This window comes from Poecilia reticulata, chromosome 23 (genome assembly GCF_904066995.2).
Source record: "Poecilia reticulata chromosome 23, P_reticulata-male-v2, whole genome shotgun sequence".
NCBI classification, from domain to species: Eukaryota; Metazoa; Chordata; class Actinopteri; order Cyprinodontiformes; family Poeciliidae; genus Poecilia; species Poecilia reticulata.
The window spans coordinates 8,601,613-8,624,553 of NC_088852.1; the positions used below are offsets into that span (position 1 = coordinate 8,601,613).

Below are 22,941 nucleotides of genomic sequence, written 5' to 3' on the forward strand. Positions count from 1 at the left end.
CATTGCATAATGTGCAAAACTGCGTTGCAGTTAGAAAGATAAATTGTAAAATCGTACTTGTGATTAAGACTTGTTGGGTCATATGGCTAACTTCCTGAGAAACTTTACGAGTTCACACAAAATCATGTTTTACGTGTGCATGTACACAGTTTTGCAATGTGACTATTTTTGAAATGTACTTTTTTTTTATCAAAACACTCGTTATCATTCAGAATTATATTGCAAAATTACAATGCAGCTCTGCGTAAACAACAACACACAATGATATTAAAGAAACGAATCTGCTTCTTTCGTGACTGTCGAATGTTTGTATTTGTGGATTTTTATATTTGGCTTGTTTGCCTGAGGCTGTTCAAATGATGTGTTCCTATTAAATCAGTACAAAGGAAAGGCACAGACACCAGTGATAGGAGCACAAAGAAACCTGAAGCGATTAAACCCCTACTGAAACCGGCTTAGCAGGAAAAGCTTCACAGACGGCCAACAATGGCTGTATTCCTTTAAATCTAAACTTTTCTTTTTTTGCTCTCTTTCACTTCCCTGCATTCTTTCCTCTTCCTCCTGCTCAAGCTCTCTCACTCTCTAACTGCTTTTTTTTGTTGTCTTTGTGTCGTGTTAGGCTGTTTAACTTCTTTACAATACTCTTTGTCAGGTCAAAATCCTCCCTCCTTAAAGTCTGAAAGTTTCCTTGTGGCAGATTTCAACTACATTGATTGTGACCTCTTACAGCCAATCAGTTTTTAGACCTCCCTAGATTTTCCAGGTTCTTAATTACACAGTGAGGTTTTTTTTTACTAAATCAGAATAGGATTAAACAAAAACAAATTTACAAAAAGGAATGGGTGTGTACAAAATTGTAGCTTGACATTTTCTTGTAATGCATACATATAGCAAAAACGAAACTGCGTTCTCTATGTAAAAACTAGCAACAGTAAGTTTGTGGTTAGAATGAATGGCAGTTTTCTTCCAGTCTAAATGGGGAATGCCCTTTCAGTCTAACAAGGGATTGTAATTAAGAACAAGAGTCGGTAAATTCCACCTTAAGCACAAAGCTTCTGTCCCTCCTTTTCCTCAAACCACTGTAACAAACTGGATCGGGCCACCTGGTTTGGTATTAAGAACTGGGGTAATCTATCCCACTTACCCCCATTAGCATCCACCTTTCCACCTGCATTTGGCATTGCCCATGAATGCCAGTTATTAAGGTTGCTGCACAAAAGCACGGGAAACCTCTTTCCCAATGGGCTGGCTCTACTTGCACATATAGAGCAACCTTTGTTTTAAATACAACTGCTCCCACCCACAGTAGTTGGTACGTTTCCAGAGAGGAAATATGATAAATGTTTCCAATAGACCCTGTCTGAGAGGGTTGGGGACATTCCTCTTTTTTTTCACCAGATGGCAACAGGTAGACTAAGCCTCGATCAGGTTACTATGTGCATTTGGATGCGTGTCCATTTTTCATCCCAGAATAACAACCCCTCCTGTTTTTTTTCCCCCCCTTTCCTTTCAGGTGTGCCAGAAAGGAGAAATGTGAGCGCTCATCAGAACCCCGGCGCTTTGCTTCAGACATCAAGCAGTGTGTGCGTCTAAGTGTCCACCCGAACAACATATCGGTGTCCCAGTTTAGCGTCACGGTGAGTGGATGGAAACGAACACATGCGTTGCTTCTTCTGAAAGAGAAACTCTTGACAAGTTTTCACCATGTCATCAATTTTTAATCAAGAATATTTGTGCTCTAATGATGCACATGCTGCCCACTCTGTGTACCTGAATCAGTAATTGAAGGGGAGGGGGTGCTCAGAATAATGGCAGTGAGGTTGCTCGATTTTAAAGAAATATTTGGTCCTCGTTTGAGTACAAAGGCAACAAATTGGAGTTAAATGGGTCGGGTCATTGTGAACAGTGTTCGGTTGCTTGAAGAAGGGAAACATCTAAAGGATTGGCTTATTAATACGTCTCCAGAAAACCCCATTGTTGGAGGGGGAAAAAACATGTAACTCAAGAGGATTCAGTTTGCCAATGAGACATTAACTGACCTAAAGAGAAGAGACATAACATTTTGTGGACTGGTGAAGTAAGATTATTGGATCGCACTGGAAATGTTGTATTCAAGCTCCTATACTCTATAAAGCATTGTGGTGCTTCTGTCATGCTATAGGAACATGTCTGATATGATGCTGTAGGGCATATTTCTCACATAATCATGGATCAGTTTGGGTACATTAGAATATGTAGAGGTCATAATAAATTATGCTAATTAAGAAAGACATTTTGAAAGTGTGTTTCAAGAAGACTTTGCTTCCTGGCAAAGTACCAGGAAGCAGCAGCAGCTTAGCTCCAGACCAACAATATTGACATTAAACAGCACCACAAATCACTGATATTAATCCAAAAATAGCCTAGTGGGGCATATCATACCTATTTTCTCTGATGTGACACTAAAATACACAAAGGAAGTGTAGAATATAGTCCAATTTTCTTGGACTAGAATATCTGGGCTAGAAGTTATTCAACTCCATTTCACAGAAATGTAAACAAGTTATTGGTAACTGTGTGCAACGAAATGCTACTGATTCACGGGAAAGCTGAATCTTCATGCACTTTTCAGCTTAAAGAGCGAATGCTTGAGTTTGTACAAAAATATAGGCACTTCTTCTGGTGTTTTATTAGCAGCAATTGAATATGTCTGTTTATTCAGCAGGAAAACACTCCCAGCAAGCATTCAAGCATTTCCTTTAACAGCACCACCTTGCAGTAAATTGTGATGATGGCTGAATATGTTGCAAGTGAGAAAATCCTGTCTGGCAGATTCACAATATCACTCCCTCAAACATAATTTGTACCACAGTGTAATTGGGCTTTAAGTACTATTGACTACATGGTGTTAACTTTCCAATACGGCTTTGTATCATTTTACTGTCTGTCAACACCGATCCTTTACATCCTGACCTCACAGTTTTCAGTTCCAGCTCCTGAAATACTCTTCAAGCAAATAGCTGCAATCGTTACCAGCATACAGTTTAGCACAGCTGTGTTTTCATGTGTTCTGGCAGCTAAATGAAGCATATTTAGCTGCTGGAGGCATGACTTTGAAATGCAAGTTAGCAGGCCAAGTTTTTACCTGTTCAGGTATATTGATATGTGTACCTACAGCTGTGGTTAGTGCCTAACCAGGATTGTAGAACAGGAGCCATTTTTCTGAAGAAAATAAACAGGTTTTGCAGAGGAGCAGAAATCTCCAAATGCTAAATAGTGGAGGCAGTTAACTTGTTTAAACAGTCTGAACCTTTCAAATAAGCTGCACATGTGTAAACTTTTTCCTAATATGGTGGATTGTGTTGGTCGAGGAGAACTTAATTACAAATTACAAATGCTCATAAAACTTTTTAGAATTTTATCTATAAGAAAAAGCTGTTTGTAAAAAAAAGAAAAAGTACAGTTAAATTAAACAAAGTTGGACTTTACTTTCTTCTACTGATTTTTTTACATAATTTTCTTTCAGTTTCATGACAGATATGGTTGGACCATATCGTAAAAACCCATTAAGAGAAATTCTGGTTCTAATGTGTCAAAATGTAAAAAGTTGAGTGGTTTAATTGATGTATTTTAAGGTAAGTTTTAAATGCATCAGTTGTATTCTAAGTTTTTTTTTTTGTCATTTTCACTGCTGTGATTGTTGAGATATTTTTAGGAGACCGTTTAAAGTCTACTTTTTTCCTCCACTATATTGCAGTTTTTTCTATTTTTAAGAAGCATTTTTTTAGTCAATGTTATAAATACTGATCTTGTTACATTAGTTTATTCTCATTTCACATGGTTGTTTTAGAACCGACTTTGAATCTCCCAGATCAAGTGAATATTTCGTTTAGTTCTCCAAAGACCAGAAGGACTGTTTTCGTCTGCGTTCCTCAGAAGGTCAAACGTGAGCTGCTGATTGTCAGAAATACACCTCCGCATCAGTCTAATAATATTCATGGGTGCCTGTGCAATGCTGTTGAGTGCTTAACCTTTTCTGCACACATTTACCATTCCGCTGAATGCTCTGCAGAGGTTTCAGCCAAACAGGCAGTGGCCACAACTTGACCTTTGGGTTATTTAATGTGTTTGGAAAGATACAGCAGAGGAATCTCTGATTAAAAGCAAGGACATGTCCTTCCTATAGTCTGTCTCGTAGGATTTTTTTTTTCCTTGGAAATAATTCTGACTTTGGTTTCGCTTATTGAAGATGTGTTCTTTACAAAACCACCAAGGCCTCTATGTCTGTTGATCTAAGGTCATCTGAATACATTTCAGAATCATAATTACTAGCAGTTTATTCACTATTATTTCAAGGGTTGCTAATTTAGGCACATTTATGACTTTCTGACTTAACATCCTTGCTTACCCTTACAGAAACAAAATGGCTTTTACCAACCACAGAAGGCTATGTGTGTAAATGCTTGCTTAGTGGATGCTTTTTCTAAAATATTCCCTCAGTGGTAAGGCTTATCTTTTTTTTTTTCTCTTTATTTTTCACCGAATGCACTAAAGCAAACCGTGAGTCTGGCTGTTTACTACTTTAAAAGAAAAGCAAATAAAAGCAAGTTATCAGGAAGGTGATGGATGGATGGAGTATTTAGGAGAGACGGGGGCTAGGAATTCACTGTCCGTTTTATGTGGGATTTAGTGCAGATGGCTATGCAGCTGCTGCTTTCTTTTCATTAAATAGCAATATAAAAACAGTGCAGGTCAGCCCTTCTGTGCTGCTGATGCAGCTCTTAGTGTTGCATCACAAGTGTACTACTGGTTACACCTGAAATCAGTGTTTAAACCATCGCCCTCTTTACAGACTGGGGTTTTTCATCAATATGTATATTGTGGTCTTGACCCTGCTCCACCTTCCTCAACATCTTCCTCTCTTTTATGCAAAGGACACTTTGTTTCTCCCTCCCTCCCTACTTCACATGAGGCCGTTCTTCCTGAGGTGCCAGGGGAGCTTATACAGCATTTTCATATGATGGTGAAAAATTAGCATATTTTATATCCTGGAGAATGCTCCGTTCTGTGACAGTCCGCTAGCCGGTGTGCTTGCAAGCCTCTGCCTAATGGTTCACTGCTTCATTTGATTTCCTCAGTGATCCTAGTGGATTGTTTCTCCTCTTGTCTGAGCACTAGTTCATCTGAATTCATTTTGCTTTCTTCTTCTTTAACCCTGCATTGATTCATCTACTGCTACCAAGATCTGCACCAAGGTCTTTTCTTAACTAATTTTAGCTCCATTTTACTCAAAAGGTTAGTCACTTACACATCAAGTATAGAATTAAACCAAAAATAAATGTCACAAGATGTCTTGTATCTTATTTGCTTAAAAAAAAGTAAAGAAGCTCCTTTTGTTATTTTTAGGAATGCAGGTTCCAACCAAACAGTTGGCCCAACCACTGTCCTCTTATTTGTTTTCACCCATGTTTTGATTTTTTTTATGTTTTACTCATCTAAAACCACTAATTTCTTGTTCAAAATGCACATATTGATGTCTTCATACTTGTGTTTCTTGTTCTTAAAATGTAAACAGACTGCTGGATCATCTTCTGAATCTCTACTCCATATCGCCAACAACCTGGAGAATAAGTTTGTTTGCATAAGAATAACAGTTTATATGTTCATTCCTAACAATCTTCTCATTCCATTGCCTTTGCAGTTGGTGCTGGAAGCCCATAATGTCCCAGAACTTTCAGCAGGCGTTAACTGCACATTTGAGGACCTGGCTGAGATGAACGGCTTGGTAGAAGGAAACCGGATCAAGTGTTCCTCACCAGCTGAAAAGGAGATGCCACGAATTATTGTGGACAAGGGTAAGAAGCATGGATAATGGTACAAGTTTGTTCAGGAAATGCACTGTTCCTTAAAGTACAACGTTGTCACAGTTTTGACATTTCATTTCATGTTTGCTTTATAAACATACACTTATAATATTTGTAGAGATCTCTCTTAATACCAAGAAATTACAAAATGGTGTCACTGGAAACAGCTAGTCAGTGGCACCTGTCGAATACAAACCTGTCGAATACAAACAAACCTGCCACCAGAGTGCTCCTGCTTTCATTTTGATCTCCTCCCTTCAGTTAGTTTTAGACCAAAAGAACACCCCGTGGATTATTTTCTCATTACCACAAGCAACTCGACAAGCCTTCAAGCAACTCCTTAGGAGTTAGAATAAATGAACATTAGTCTGTGTGTGGATTTGTTGACATTTGTCCCTCAAATGTAGAAATATATATATATATATATTCAAAATGTGGGGAAAATGTAGAGAAAAAAGATTACATATATATGATTACATATATACATTTTACCATTTTATATATATATATATATATATATATATATATATATATATATATATATATATATATATATATATATATATATATGTGTGTGTGTGTAATTTTTTTTCTCTACATTTTCCCCACGTTTTGAATCGTTAGGCTTTATAGCCCGGTATGGCTTTTCTGTGGATTTTTCTTCCACCGCCAGGGGGCGCTTTAGCAGGAAGTGAATCATTGGAAGTCGAAATTGGAAATCAAAGAAGAAAATGACCATTTTCATTTAGAACAAGCACATGCTAGCAGCAGGCACGACGGATAAATTTCTTCAAACTCATATGACGCAGCTTTTAAGTTGAGGGCTGTCGATTTGGTAGTACAGGAGGGAAATAGAGCCGCTGCACGTAAACTCGGCGTGAACGAAACCATGGTTCGGCTTTGGAGACGCAGGGCTGCCTCCTTAAAAAATCCAGTAGATTTATTAAGCTTGTGAAAAACCGAGAGCGGGGGAGATACCAGCGGCTTATAGCCCGGTGCAGCTTATAAATGTACGTTTCCAGTTTATTTTATTTATTTTTTATTTTGTTTTTACTTTGTAGATGCGGGTTATAGTGAGCTCTATAGTCCGGAAAATACATATGTGTCTGGGTTCCCATCATCAAAACGTTGCTAAATGGTGAAACGTTTCTGACACAACTCGGCTACAAGTGAAAGAATATATTTACAAATGTATTTTATACCTTCTGTTGGTCATTTTACCATTTTAGATGTTGAATTCAGATAATTCAGGCAAAAAAAAAGTCTTTAAAAGTGAGTGGTTGACATTTACTGCAACCTGTTGGATCTGAACTCTAAAACTCCTATCTTCGTATTTTCTTTAATCTACGAACGCAGAAACAAAGCGAAAGTAAAATCCCCCTCATATCTGCTGCTGTGAACAAATGTACGACTTGTTAATCCACGAACAGGCAGTGCCCATGTAAAGATGCACATCTGACATTGAAATTCTGGGAATTACAAACATTTGTTAAATGTTTGCCGTGTCAGCCACGTGTAAAGCTGGTAATACTGCCATAAGGCAAACATAAATATGTAAATATGTACACCAAAACCAATTCACACACACGCACACGCAACACACGCACACGCAACACACACACACACACACACACACACACAAAGCTTTGCTGCCCAGACGGGCAAATGTGGGCTATATGTTTTTCTGCTAGGGAGAGAGAGTAAAATGCTTCTTAAATTTGAGTCTTTCATCTTCTGTTATTACTAGCACTTTTTAGTCAAAGCTTGGTATAGAAAGAAAAGGGTGCACAGCAGATGAAGAGAGAGAAGGATGGAGAGTGTTAGCAGGCTTCAAGGTAACATTTAGGTGGCCTAATTAGGACAGATCCGTTGTCACTGGTGCTTTACTATGATTGATGAATGATTCCTTCTTTGTTAGAGAGATGGAGGGAGACACACAGGGGACAGGGAGTCAAAGTGTGGAAGGAAGTGAAGAGACCTGTGTGTAAAGATAGTAGGAATGAGAGGGGGAGGCAGAGAGGTAGAGAATGAGCAGTTAGATGTGTAGACGTGTTGATGAATTAAACATGAACTCCTTCATTAGTGCCAGACCAAAAAGACACACCTAATACAGACGAGGTGCGCGTTGATACACTTGCACAAAAGTACACATGGTTGCCGTTTCATGTTTTTCTTTTGTCAAAAAAATTTTCTCAAAGGGATTTCAGTGGGAATACTGCCCATCCCAAGGGACATGTCTATGCACAACTCCATGCACAGCTCCATGAAAAGGGAGACCAGACAGAACTGTAGCATTAATTCCCGCCTTTTAAGATACATCCTGTGTCAGTGCAACAAGATCATCACCTGTTGCTTCTTTATTGGCGAATCAAACAGATGAACACTGTTAGAATAAATTTTTCATGCAGTAAATATCAATAATTTGTTCAAGAAGTGTTTAAAAAATAAAAAAAACACAGTTTCAATTTTGACCATCTGCCACTTTTTCTCAGGTGACCACCAGATTGTTCAGCTCTATCTCAAGTCCAAGGAGACCGGTCTGGCTTTTGCAAATGCAAGTTTTGTTTTCTACAACTGCAGCGTGCACAAGTCGTAAGTCAACCTCTTCTGCTGTTTTTAAATGCACTTCAATCACAGTCTGCTGCAGTGTTTTATTACTTTTTTCATGTACCAATTTAGGAGCTCCAGAATGAAAACATTGCTTTAGAGGGATTTCAGAACGTAGCATTTCTGGCTAGCTTTCTTCTCTCTCTTTTGACATTTAAAGTTTAGACTCACCTGCAGGCCTATTGTTATAGTTCCACACCCTTTATGTCATGAAATAGCTATCTTGTTTTTTTATACATAATTACAGTTCTGCACAGATGTTTACATCCACTCATCGGTCACATTTTTTGACTTTTGATTATGTATTTGAACATTTTTTTTTATGTTTTTTTGATGTCACAATTACAAAGTGAACATTTTTCAAAGATTAGAATTTATCAGAAATTACCATGGTCCTCATGACTGCATGCCATCTTCGAAGCTTCTAAGCTTTTTCTCTGTTTTCTAACATCCCTTGGTAATTAAAAATATATTTCCTTTTTTAGGTGTCTGTCTTGTGTCAGCAGTCCCTACAAGTGTCATTGGTGTAAATTTAGGCATGACTGTACCCATGACCCTCGCACTTGTTCCTTCCAGGAGGGCCGAGTCAAGAATCCCGAGGTCAGTTGATCTGAAACTGGAATAGTTTTAAGAAAATGTGTTTGCTTCTCATATATTCTTCAACTATTTCACATAAGAGAATGCACAAGCTTCTCTGATTTAAGTATTTCTTCTCATTTTGAAATGGGAGACAGTAATTGTGATGAGGGCAATATTGCTTCTTCTGAATTGCTTAATTTGTTTTAGGGTTAAACCCCCACTAGCAGACCCTCACATGAAAAGGATTTCACAGATCAATAATTAGATAGACCCTGACATCTTTTGTTTCTTTAATGTTGAGATCATCACCTGCTTTGAAGTTTTTAGGGGTAATAAAAATGTTTTAAAACTAAAATTACCAATAAATGCTATGCCACTCAACAATACACACTATAGACCCGGGAAGTAAGAGGATAAGTAAATTAGGTCTGGGGCTAAAAACACCGTCTGTTTTTGAGCTGTTAGAACCAGATTTTATTCATGTATGTTTACTATCCCTAAAATGCATTTTTGCATGGGTTGTAAATTGACTTTGGTGAAATAAAATGAACAGAAATGTTTTTACGTACGAGAAATATCTTCATTCTTAGATTTCATGTGCAAAAAGTGTCGTGTTAAAAGGATTTGCAACACCTCTCAGTCATAGTACCTCCATCTGGCAAGAGTCTCTTGGCATATCTTGCTTTTGACTGCTCTTCAAAGGGCACTGGAAGCTAATAAAACTGAGTCATTTCACATGCCCATCCCTATTCCCTGCAACAGCTTACTCTTTGTGAATTATCAATAATATTGGCAGGCAGTTCTATTCCCGCCGAAGCAGAGCCGGCTGTAATTAGGCAGCTCTGCTGCAGAGGACGAGCCGCGCGCTTGGAAGGGGCACGCTAAGCGACTGACCTCCAACCCAGCCACTCCCCATCACATGGGCACATGTGGAGATTTCACTCAGTTACTGCTGTAGCCTTCATGAAAAGATAGGAGGTCAGGGAAGGTTGCGATATGTGCCTGAGATTTGAGACTGTGGGTTCAGTATACAGTTATTTGCAATTCTACTCTGCGCTTTTGTTTCTGTGGCAGCGTTAGCCTGCCTGTACTTTGCCAATTCGCTGTGGCTTTCAGGGGAGGGACGTACAGGGACTTAGTGGCCTGTTAATCTTAGCCTGAGGTGAGGTATGATGAAGATCACTAGTGCTCATGTCTGGGTTGGCAGACGGTGTACGACGGGCAGAGACAAGCTCAGCCAGATTGCTTCTTTTGATGAGCAGTCTGCTCTCAATTGTGTTATTCCACCCATTTTTCTTCCCCTTGAGCATTTCAACCTGCACTCTATTTTCTTTTTCCTCCGTGTAGTTTATCTTCTTGAACTGTCTGCGTAGTTTCGCCCATGCAAAATTCTTTGCAGGTTTACATTTCTAATTAGCTTACGCACTGGTGGTCAGTATTGACTCAGGTTAATAACGTGCGGATCCTCTCATATTGTGTGCTGGCTAAAAGAAAAGAATAAATAAAGAGGGATTTGAAAAGCAGGTGTCATGCGGGCTTAATGATTTTTAATTTGCTTTTAATTAACCCTTTAATTCCAAGGTGATGTATTTACTGACAGATTTTACATGCTGTTTAGACATAATGCATCCGACACATGCATAAATAGCTTAGAAACAAAAGGCAACGCGTCAACTTTGCAATAAAATAAGGTCGACTCTTTCTGCTGACACAGATCTTTTTTTTTTTTGTTAACTATTACAATTAAGGGATTTGAGGCAGTGATCTCAATAATCCCTTAACTCTATGTTAATAAGTGAGGCCAGCAGAATCTCCCCACTGCTTGAGCTCGATGTTAGTATGCAGGGCAGGGTGGAGTTTAAGCCAGGCCTGGGCGTTTCATCCATGCCAGCAACGATATGGGCACAGGGATCAGACGTTGGCCTGTTTGCCCTCCGTACATCTCAAGGACGTAGAGATTCTGGCTTTCTAACAAAGCCTGTTCGTGACACTGAACTGGAATACACTAATGAAGGAACCAGCGGTTACCCTCTGTTTATATGTATTGCCATATGAATTGATTGTTCTCGTTCATCCACTGTACAGAGCGTGTTTACCGTCTTCCTCAAACTGTAGTCCATATCCATAAGATGCGCACAATGTATCACCATAAGAAAGTGATGAAACTGGGTACACTTCCCATTCTCTTTGTCTGATGAAAACCACAGGAGGATATTTCCCTTTCTTCTTTTCCTGTCTACAACACAGCATGTTCATATCCTGAGCTGCTGCCAAGTCTTTTCCTAATATATTCGGCTGGTAGGGAGATAGAAAACACAAAAATATTAATGTCACTGAATTCATTTCGCTATCTCCCAGCCTCATACCGCACTTTTCATCTCCCTGCATTATTTACTTCCTGACTGTGCGGCGGTGATCAATGTCACGAAGTTTATTTACCAGCAACTTATTGATCAGGTGATCAGGATAATTTTATTAAAGAAGCTAAATGCCAAATGTAATGGCTGTTAGTTGCCAATATCGGATGGGAACTGCCTCATTTCAATTCATAGGGAAATCAATGTTATCCTCTGAGCTGAGGGTTGAGGAGTTGGAAGGCAATATGCAAGAAGGAAGTGGTAGTAAAAAAAAGGAAATTTGGAGTTGTTTAGGTAATAAAACTGAAGGATAAACATTCAAGTTTCTGTACTGGCAATAAGTGAATTTTGAATTGATTTTAAGATTATTTTTGAGGAATTTTATAACAGTTTTAAAGTTATTACTGCTTCAACCTATTAATAAGATTTGCCTTTATGCTGCAGATCCTTAATGCCTTGTTTTCAATTACAGCACTGGTTGGTGTGGTTTGGTACACTATTGGTACCACTCCATTCCTGGGCCAGATTCAGTTGTAGCTACATAGAGCAACGCTTCAATACTGTTAGGGTTGAGATACTAGGAAATGTTACTGCTTGCGACAAGCACAAAGAATATTAGTGTGTCATGTTTGACACAACATTGAGTGTGCGGGTTTATCATTTTTTTATCCCCGCCTGCCCAGTCAGAGACCAGCTAGGGGTGGAGTTACTCTCCTGAATTCCCCGCACCAAATGATAGTGTACCAAACCACACCGAACCAAACCACACCGAACCAAACTATACCGCTCAGCTGAAAAGAAACATTAGATCCCTGAAATCTTGTGACTAGCAGAGAAAATTTATGCTGAAACTCTGTGGGTAGCAAACCCAAAACAGCTGTTTACTCTGACTTTTATTTGAATGCCTAATAGTAATAATAATAATAATCATAATTCTACAACTTTAACATGTTTTGGAGTTATTTCTATTTAATGGCCACAAATGTGAGCAAAAAAAAAGTAAACAATCCTGAAAATTATGTTTAATTTGGAAGAAAATTCTTTTTAAATGTTAGATAGCTTGTCTGTTTTTTGTGCTTCCACTGAACACTTAACTTAATTATTCAGCTGTTGTTGCGCTGTTGTTATCTCAACTTGTATTTTGATAGATAAATTACTTCTTCACAACCAAGCCAAACAATACAAGAAGATTTTTCTAAATGTTAGTTTTCCATTAGGAGAAAATAGCACAACTGAAATGTTATTTAAGATTAAAAGTGAAGTAATGGCAATAAGGAGGAGCAGCTGCAGGCAGGGGGAGTTAGCAAAGAGAAAGGAGGAGAGTGTTTTTGCCTTAGGCCACGTTATAGATATATGATGAATCAGAAACTGGAAGCTTTAGGTAACCACAGGGTGTTGGTACGCACATACGTGTCTGAAAACTTAAGATCCTTTTCATCTTCACACCTTACGCTGCTATAATTATGGGCCTTTCTCTCTTTTTGTTGCCATCGCCCACCCTCCCTCTCCCTTTAGCTTCAAACTATGCCAAGGGCTTTTACATTCGCAGCTCCCATTCTGCTTCCTACTCTCTGTCACTTTCCACATCTCCACCCTTCACACCTCCCACCAGTCTCTAATTATCAGATCTAAGTAGGTCCCCAAGAAGAAAAGGAGTCGGGGAAGAGCAGAGGGAGGAGAGCGAATCAGTGATAGGCTTGACGAGAAACATGAGATTGGTCACTGAGAAGGGATGAACCTTAGATGAACTGTGCTGGCTGCTTTTTTCATATCTATATGCGTGTCTATATATTTACACTCACAGTGGTGTGAAAAAGTGTTTGGCCCCTTCCTGATTTCTCTTTTTTCACGTTTGTCACACTTAATAGATTCCAAACATCGAACCATTTTAAATATCAAAGACAAGACAAGCAAATGCAAAAAAATGCAACTTTTAAATGTTTGTGATTATATTATTACTCGACCTTTCACTTGGCAAAACACAGGATGTACCTGGGAAATGACAATGGATCAGGGAAAAAGAGTGAGAGAGATTAATACTAGAGCAAAAGACAAAACAGAACTTTGATTTTCAGTCGCTTCTATGCTGAGCTTATGTTGCGTCATTCTGTTACAGGTACTTTTCTCTTTATAGTCCTTCAGGTAAAGTCCTTGATTACATCCCCCGTCACTAACATTTACAGCTTCAGACGCACCGACAGCTTCACACAAATGCACATTCACAGGACACAGTTATAGTCTTTTTTTTTTTTTCTTCAAATCTGGTTCTCTGCTCTTTCTTCAGCAAGATGAAAGTATAAAGAGGTTGAAAGGAAATGAGGATGTGAGGTTTTGTCACCATGTAGCGGACATCTCTTCCCTCAAGTGTGAAAGGCCACAAGTTGTGGTTAATTAAATTGATTTAAAGATGAATCTATACTTCCCAACATTTTTTGTCAGTTCTCCACATTCTCCTAAATAATCTATTAAACAGGTTGTCAATACTTTTCACACAAAAAACCCCCACAGTAACTAGATGCATTAATGAAAACTCTTTACGGTGTCTCACTTTAAAATTTGAAGTACAGAATGTAAAGCATGTCATTGCCACATGAGAGACGGTGTTTTCTTTCTTTTTTTAGTTTTATTTTTCAATTCAATTCTGTAAAACTCACCAAAGATTAGTTAATTTAAAATAAAGTAGGCATCAATTACATTGCAAAAGATCCTCCAGGGTTGGAAATATGTATTTGAGTTAATTTTGAAATTTGCAGCTTAGAGGTAATTAAAAAGATGAAAGATTAAATATTACATAAAACTAACCATTTAAAAAATGATATCCACAAACTGATAAGTATATGGACTTAGCATTTGGTCAGGATGCTTTTGCATGAGTAACAGCGTCACTGTGGCGTAACCTGAAGGCAGTCGATCTGTGGCTTTTCTGATTGAAAGCCTCGTTTGCTGTAATAATAGATTTGTGCCTGTTTGTATCATCGGGTCTGACGTCTTTCACCTTCCTCTTGACAATACTCCATACAATAGGTTGTCAATGATAAGTCCAGTCTGATACAAATCTGTATATTAAACTATAAGGGTTTAATTACGTTTTATTGAGATGTACAATTAGGCCTGTTGCGATAAACGATACATCAATTAATCGCTCGATAAATTAAACCTATCGACCTCATTTTAATTATCGGCTTTGTCGTCTCTTTCTGCCTTTTTTTCTTTCTCTTGATGACACTGAATGAAAAAGGCTCAGCTCCGCCGCTCCGGTCCACTGACCCTCCCTTCCTCATTTCCTTAGTGTAATGTCCAGCGCACACTACAGGAGTTGTCGGCCGATTGTCGGCCCATTTTCAAAGCCTGAGAGACCACACATTAGCCGACAGAAATCCTAGGTATAACGGTTCGATCGGATTTGTCATGCCGTGTGGTGTCCAGCCACATGGGCACAAAATAATGGCTACAGGTCCAGTTAACTAATTTTAAAACCAGGCATTAATCAATGCTTTACTAGAATCTACCTGCAATGCATGTGGCTAGTGTCAGCGTAAAGTCCTGACTGAAAGAAAATCATCATAACCTATTTATGTCACGTTAACGAAGAACAGCTGAAAACCTACCGGGTTTATCAACTGCGGTAGCAATTTGGCTCCAACTCCTCCCCTTGTCATTTCTATATTCTTTAAACAAAATCCATCCATCCCTCCATTTTCTGCCGCTTATCCGGGGTCGGGTCGGGTCGCGGGGGCAGCAGCTTCAGAAGGGAGGCCCAGACTTCCCTCTCCCCAGCCACTTCTTCCAGCTCCTCCGGGGGAATCCCAAGGCGTTCCCTGGCCAGCCGAGAGACATAGTCCCTCCAGCGTGTCCTGGGTCTTCCCCGAGGCCTCCTCCCGGTGGGAGGTGCCCGGAACACCTCACCAGGGAGGCGTCCAGGAGGCATCCTTACCAGATGCCCGAGCCACCTCAACTGGCTCCTCTCGACATGGAGGAGCAGCGGCTCTATTCTGAGTCCCTCCCGGATGACCGAGTTTCTCACCCTATCTCTAAGGGAGAGCCCAGCCACCCTGCGGAGGAAACCCATTTCGACCGCTTGTATCCGTGATCTCGTTTTTTCGGTCATGACCCAAAGCTCATGACCATAGATGAGGGTGGGAACATAGATCGACCGGTAAATCGAGAGCTTCGCTTTTTGACTCAGCTCTCTCTTCACCACGACTGACCGGTACAGTGCCCGCTTCACAGTAGACGCTGCCCCAATCCGCCTGTCGATCTCCCGCTCCCTTCTTCCCTCATTCGTGAACAAGATCCCCAGATACTTAAACTCCTCCACTTGAGGCAGGACGACCCTCCTGACCCGGAGAAGGCACTCTACCCTTTTCCGGCTCAAGACCATGGCCTCGGATTTGGAGGCACTGAGCCTCATCCCGGCCGCTTCTCACTCGGCCGCGAACAGTTCTAGCGAGAGCTGCAGATCATGATCTGATGAAGCCAACAGGACCACATCATCCGCAAAAAGCAGAGATGTGATCCTAAGGCCACCAAAACGGATCCCCTCAACACCTCGGCTGCACCTAGAAATTCTGTCCATGAAAGTAATGAACAGAATCGGTGACAAAGGGCAGCCTTGGCGGAGTCCAACTCTCACCGGAAACGAGCCCGACTTACTGCCGGCAATGCGGACCAGACTCTGACACTAGTCATACAGGGACCTGACAGCCTGTATCAAAGGGCCCGGTACCCCATATTCCCGGAGAACCCCCCACAAGAACGTTCAGAACAACATCCAGAGCCTTAAGGAACTCCGGGCGGATCTCATCCACCCCCGGGGCCCTGCCACCGAGGAGCTTTTTGACCACCTCGGCGACCTCGTCCCCAGAGATTGGAGAGCCCAACCCAGAGTCCCCATGCTCAGCTTCCTCAAAAGAAGGTATGTTGGTGGGATTGAGGAGGTCTTCGAAGTATTCCGCCCACCGGCCCACAACGTCCTGAGTTGAGGTCAGCAACGCACCATCCCTACCATAAACAAAGTTGGTGCTGCACCGCTTCCCCCTCCTGAGACGCCGGATGGTGGACCAGAATCGCCTCGAAGCCATAGGGAAGTCTTTCTCCATGGTCTCTCCAAACTCCTCCCACGCCCAAGTTTTCGCCTCAGCAACCACCCGAGCCGCATGCCGCTTTGCCTGCCGGTACCCATCAGCTGCTTCTGGAGTCCCACAGGTCAAAAAGGCCCGATAGGACTCCTTCTTCAACTTGACAGCATCCCTCACCGAAGGCTGCCGCCGCGACAGGCACCAACAACCTTGGGGCCGCAGCTCCGATAAGCTGCCTCGGCAATAGAGGTACGGAACATGAAATGTTGAATAAATATTAATGTTGTTTCCACATTTTGGGTCAGCTGTTTGGGATTCCCCTCCGTAATTTCCCCTCAGAATGCAGAGAAGAGAATCCGCGCTTTCTGATTGGCTACCTGTCACATTCAACATTAACGCTGCTAGTCGGGGAAAACCCCTGATTTAGATCGGAGCAGCCACGACGATCTACCGTAACACACTACACGCTGCAGGATGATCTGTTACGAAACCACCAGCTTGGAACGCCCAACGTTCTAAGATTGTCATGAGGGGAAAATGGGGGCAAAAAATTGTGTAGCATGAACTATTGCATCAGGTAGACAGATGTGCCCATCTTCTCTATTTAAATCTAGTGATTACTGAAGGCCAATATAGTATACAGACTTCATAATCTGCACTCTTTTGGTTGAATGCAGTATTTATTTCCACTTTGGCTGTATGTTGTTTAGTTTTTATTTAAGTAAGTTTTTTGTTAATGGAGACTGAGAATCAATTTTTATTTTTGTTTTTGGTTGTTTTGTTTATTTAGTTTATCAGTTCCAGTACTATGTGTTCTTTTGAAAATAAAGTGGTATCTATCTATGGCAGGAAATCGCATGCATTATTAGTCATTTCCATAAAATCAATGTCAAAAGGTCTTGAGACAATATTATCGTTTATCGCAATAATTTTTTTAGACAATCGCTCAGCAAAATTTGTTATCGTGACAGGCCTATGTACAATATATTAAGTATATTTATGCTAAGTGCTGTCATCTAAGTAGGCGTCTGAGTAAACCACTGACTCTTGGGGTGTTTGCACTTAAGCATGTGGGGAATAAAAATAAAACCGTGCACATTACATCCGCTAAATGTCTACATAAATCTCAACAACACGGAGCAACATAATTTCGAGCCAACTAGGAAGATATACAATCTTTGTTGGTCTAAACCCTTAAAAGTGAATACTGAAAACGCTTGAATGTACAGAAAATAACATTTATTGCAGTCCAGGCAATTATTTGCACTATGTACGAGTAATATTGGAGTGATATTGGTGTATTAAGCTAGCAATATAGTCAAATTTACAAGTTTACAATTGATTGCAAAATCAATTGTACATTAATCTAACAGCTTAAAATTGTTTTATTTATTCTGTTGCAATTGGATCATCTACTGTTTTTATTTCAAATCGCATATTTTACTAAAATTCTAAAATATCATACTTGTCTATGTGAAACAAAGTTTGTTGTATGTTTGAAACCAAGTTATTATAACTTGGTCCTACACACATTTATCTTGGCATGTGTGTGTAAAATTCAGTCCCATCATCACTTCACGGCGCTATCGCCGTAGATCTGTGTCTTAAAGATTCCACTCAGGCGCCGCGTCGAGTCATACTCCAGTGCTTTCCGTGTTTTCATTTCCACAAACCAGATCAGATTTATTGTCCCCATTGTTCATGTCTATTAACTGGAAAAAGATGTGATTAAAAATGGATTGCATCTCTCTTTGCTCTCCCACTCATTTTCATTCTCCAAATATGACCCTTCGTTCTTAGGAAAATGAGATTTGGAAGAGCAAACACACAGTCACCGCCACCTTCCTCTCCTCCACCACTGAACCCGTCCCCCCCCCCCCCCCCCCTGGTGTGTCATTTATCTATAATGACTTTGTGAATGGTGTCACGGAGCGTTCGGCTCTCTCACCACGTGATTGAGTCACTCACTAGTCAGTCACTCACTCAGCCTACCCAAATCAAGTGGCTTTTAATGAACTTCAAACAAGTGTTATCGCACAGTTCAACGTGTGCTCTGCTTCAACCCCGTCTCCCTCCCGCTCCCCCCTCCCCGGCTCCATCCGTTAGGGGGCTTCTCTTATCTGCTCCCTTTCTTTTCACCCTCTTTGCACTTCTCTCTTAGACATACTAAAGCTTTCCCTGTCACATGCGCTTAATGGTGTTCCTGCCGCTTTCAGTTTGGTTCTTCTTTTGTTGTTCCTCTCTCTGCTGGCCTGTTTTCCCTTCTCCTCCCTATCTGCTGCTCTTCTGCAAAACACACGGAACCTTTTTTGCAATGTGTTCAGGGAAGTGTTGTTCTGTATTTATTATGCTTACCTGTCTTTGACCCCCCCCCCTCTTCTGTTTTACCTTACATGTATTCTTGTCAGATTTTTCTGCTGTCCTAATGCTTTTTGTTTTACTTGTTGACCTGTCACTTTGTCCTGTCCTTTAACATCCCTTTCACATTTTCTTTCCTGTTTTTGATCTCTCCCTCTCTCTGTGCCTTTTTATTAGCCTACTTAGACAGGAGGAAAGCTTACATTGGAGACATCTGTGAAATCTTTTGTTTCTTAAAAATATAAGAAAAAACTTCAGTATGCATGCATCTTGGATATCTAGCAAATTAGTATTAAAGTTCTTCCTTAAGTGTCTCCTTCAATGTATAATTGATGCTTCCATCCTTAGGATGAGCAGACTTGTCCTTCATTTTCTGAATGTGAACAGGTCTGTCATTTTAATTAGGATACTAATGACGCATGCTTCTTCACGAAAACCAAGAAACACACAAAATAGGTCAGGGATCAAATGTGGAGAAGTTTAAAGCAGAGCACAATTTCTGAATAATAATCAAAGCTTTGAGCATCTCGGAGCGCCGTTAAGTCCGTTATCTGAAAATAGACAACACAACTGCAAACTTACCAAGACATAGCTACCCAACTAAAACTAACGAACTGAATAAGAAGTCCACCAATCAGAGAAGCAGCCAATAGACCCACAGTAACTCTGGAAGGGCTACAAAGATCCACAGCTGGAGTAGATGAATATTCAAGTGTTAGTTGTGTTCTCCGCCAATCAGGATATTATCTCAAGAAGAAACCCACAGTTGACAGTAGATTTGTGGGGATCTATCACATAAATCACATATAATGATCCTACTTGTAAAATGCTGAAGGGGTTGGAGTAAGTTTTCACACATTTTTAAGTGTATTTTCTGTGACCACATATGCAGTGTAGAAAGTGGAGATAATTGTTTCTCATGTAACACGCTGCCATCCTTACACAGAAATATGTTTCAGTGAGGTTTCTTACCGTCTACTTTTAGTACAATATTCAAAAACACACAATTTAATATTACTCATACGTTATAAACGATAACCCAACATTTCTGTTTGTCTCAGGGCTGTCCACAGTTGCTGCCTGCAGACAGGATACTGGTTCCAGTCAATGTGGTAAAGCCCATCACCCTGCGGGCCAAGAACCTTCCCCAGCCACAGTCTGGGCAGAGGGGGTACGAGTGCCTCCTAACCATCCAGGGAAATGAGCACAGAGTCCCTGCCCTGCGCTTTAACAGCTCCTCAGTGCAATGTCAAAACACATCGGTAAGAATTAGCATCAGCAACGGCTCACATTTGCTGACCTAACCAGTCTCAGTAAAGACTCCCCGTGTTTGCCATCAAAATTTGTACTCCTTTCACTGATATTTCCACTGTTAAAAGGTAAGTTAAGTTCTTCCGGTATAAAGGGATCATATGAGATTAAGAGCCTAACTATGTCTACCCTTTATTGAGGCTCCATCCTTTCAATGAATAATGCATTGACAGCAAGCATAAAAGGCTTTATGCTTGTCTCGATGCTAATCGTCTGTTGATACAATAACATTCCATCTTCCTGTCTATCTTCATCACTCTGCGTGTGTGTGTGTGTGTTAATGTGTGCGTGTCAAGATGTCAGTGGGATTGGGTGTGTAATCACAGTACAGGGCAAACATTGTAGTTTGATTGAGCTGTGAAAGAGGGAAACTGTAATTTAGCAGAAAATTATGATTCTAGCACCAACCTCTCTCACTGGTGTTACAGAACCAAATGAAAAAATAATCTAATCTTTGAACGCTCTCTGGTGTGTGTGTGTGTGTGTGTGTGTGTTCGCTGAGTATAAAGCCACCTGTTGTCGCTGATGTATTTTTGGGATGAAAGAGGAAATCGGGCACTAAAGGCATTTGAACACAGAAATAATACACAGCATAAACATTTCCCTCTCTCCCTGCAATGCCACTCATTCCTTCTCTGGTTGCCATGGTTATAGTATTTCTACGATGGGATGGAGATGAGTAGTCTTCCTGTGGAGCTGACCGTCATCTGGAATGGAGATTTCAGCATCGATAACCCCGCCCACAACAAAGGTGAGCGTTCAGACGTATACAGGCGTTGGTGTGATCATGTGCAGCGACACATGCGAACACATCTGCTCACCAACTTATTCACTTTACACTTAGTCCGACGTGGTCTCCTGACAAACTTGCATCGCGATGTATACAGTGGGTCTGCTGCCTCCCAATTGTTGCCCTTGCCGCCTGTCTCCATAGCAACAGGTGGTGGTGTGCTGAGGTGAAGCATCTATTTCCTGATGTTTTTGCCATGAAGAGTGGTTAACTTTAACACATTCTCCTTTTTTCCCCCGCCTTTTTCTGTTGTTGTTTGTCTATCTTTTTCCCATTCTTCTGCATTGCAAATGCAAAAAAAATAAATAAATATATATATATATATATGTACACTGCTCAAAAAAATAAAGGGAGCACTTTAACATTTAAGTGAATACTGAAGTGTTCCCTTTATTTTTTTGAGCAGTATATATATATATATATATATATATATATATATATATATATATATATATATATATATATATACAGGTGCATCCTGAGAAATTGTATTAATTAAAAGTTTATTTTATAAATCCAATTCAGAAAGACAGTAATATATAGATTTGCTATACATCAATGGATTTCCATATAGCTTATAGTTAATAATAACCCAAATGTAGCTTAAAAGTGGAGTAATAAAACTTGATTTTAATACAGACATGTTATGCTACGGCCTACAGAACATTGGGAAAGACTGATGAATTGGCAGCTTTCCAGCAGAAGACATTGCTAATGCAGATTGCTATTCACTGAACAAAGTACCCAAGCATGTTAATAGAAGGTTAAGTGGAAGGAAAAAGCACTGTTAAGAAGTCCAGTAAACATAGCCACGGAAATTTGCAACACTTCATGGATACGAGCTCATTAGTTATTGGTTTTATTTTGCAATGTGACATGCTGCCTTCACACATTGTCAAAAGTACCAGTGCCAGCTTAAATAATCACAGGGCCCCTGTGCTTGTTTGGCCAGGAAACTTGTTTGACTTATACACCATTGAGAGTATTTGGGGGTTTTATCCAGAAGAAGATGAGAGACACCAGGCTTGACGAGCTGAAGGGCTCTTATTAAAAGCAACCTGGGTTTGCTTAATAACTCAGAGCCGGAGGCTGATTACCTTCATTGATGCTACATTTGTAAGCATGAGTATTGCAATAACAGCCTGAACCACATAGTGAGTGCATGGGCATGATTTTTTTTTGTAAAAATATGTTTTGTATGAAATATTTCTCAGGAACTGAATTTGGTGGTTTTCATTACTCTAAGCTATAATCAACATTTCGAGGGTGAAACTCTAGGAAAATAACACTTTGTGTATAATGACTCTGCAAAATGTATTGACTTGGCTTTCTGAATGTAATAACTGAAATAATTTGTACTGTCATTTATTTAAATTCAACTGTACTTTAAAAATGATCAGTCTCTACAAACAGCTCTAATTTAGTTCCCCTTCCTGTATTTACAGGAAGTTAACAACACACTGTGGGCTATCTTGACTTTTTTTGTATCTGACTTCATGTGAAATGAAGATTTGCTGCTGATTTATTTTTTTTATATGTGCCTTTGAGCTGCACTTTTTCAATTTGGCCACTGTAAATTCACTACTGCAAACAGTTTATGCTATACCAGGAAAACATCAGTATGTGGTTGGTTCTAGTTCTCCGAAAGTCAACCCCTTGTTTTCTCCAAAGGCAGTGGAATCAGACTCATGAAATGTATTGTTAAAATGTGGATTATGAGCCAAAATGACACTGTGTGCTGCAAGGCAAACGTTGTAGGGTGTTTGTGGTTATGTTTACATGTGTCTGTGTAAAAAAAAAAAAAAAAAAAAACACATCCGCAAAAATATATCCTTGAGCATGAGTGCAGAATCAAAGAGGCAACAAAAGTTACAAAAGAGACGCTTGAAATGGAGAACGCTTCTTAAACCGCCTCCTACCTTTGTTTGCCTGCGGAGGAAGCATCTCGCGGGGCATTTTTTGATGGGCACTTCACACACGCATCTAATGGCAATTAAAAGAGAAAATGGCTGGTCTGT

General features: G+C 40.1%; 1 protein-coding gene across 2 annotated transcripts in view; it reads left to right on the forward strand.

Annotated features, from left to right (window-relative positions):
- The window catches only part of plxna4 (plexin A4), a 236,777-nt gene that overhangs the window by 168,028 nt on the left and 45,808 nt on the right, over window positions 1-22,941 (forward strand). For both annotated transcript variants that reach the window (XM_008400677.3, XM_008400675.3), the window contains exons 6-11: window positions 1,514-1,637; window positions 5,681-5,834; window positions 8,336-8,435; window positions 8,936-9,050; window positions 19,884-20,084; window positions 20,788-20,884. In XM_008400677.3, coding sequence (XP_008398899.2) covers window positions 1,514-1,637; window positions 5,681-5,834; window positions 8,336-8,435; window positions 8,936-9,050; window positions 19,884-20,084; window positions 20,788-20,884 — 791 coding nt within the window. The remainder of the gene's footprint in view (window positions 1-1,513; window positions 1,638-5,680; window positions 5,835-8,335; window positions 8,436-8,935; window positions 9,051-19,883; window positions 20,085-20,787; window positions 20,885-22,941) is intronic.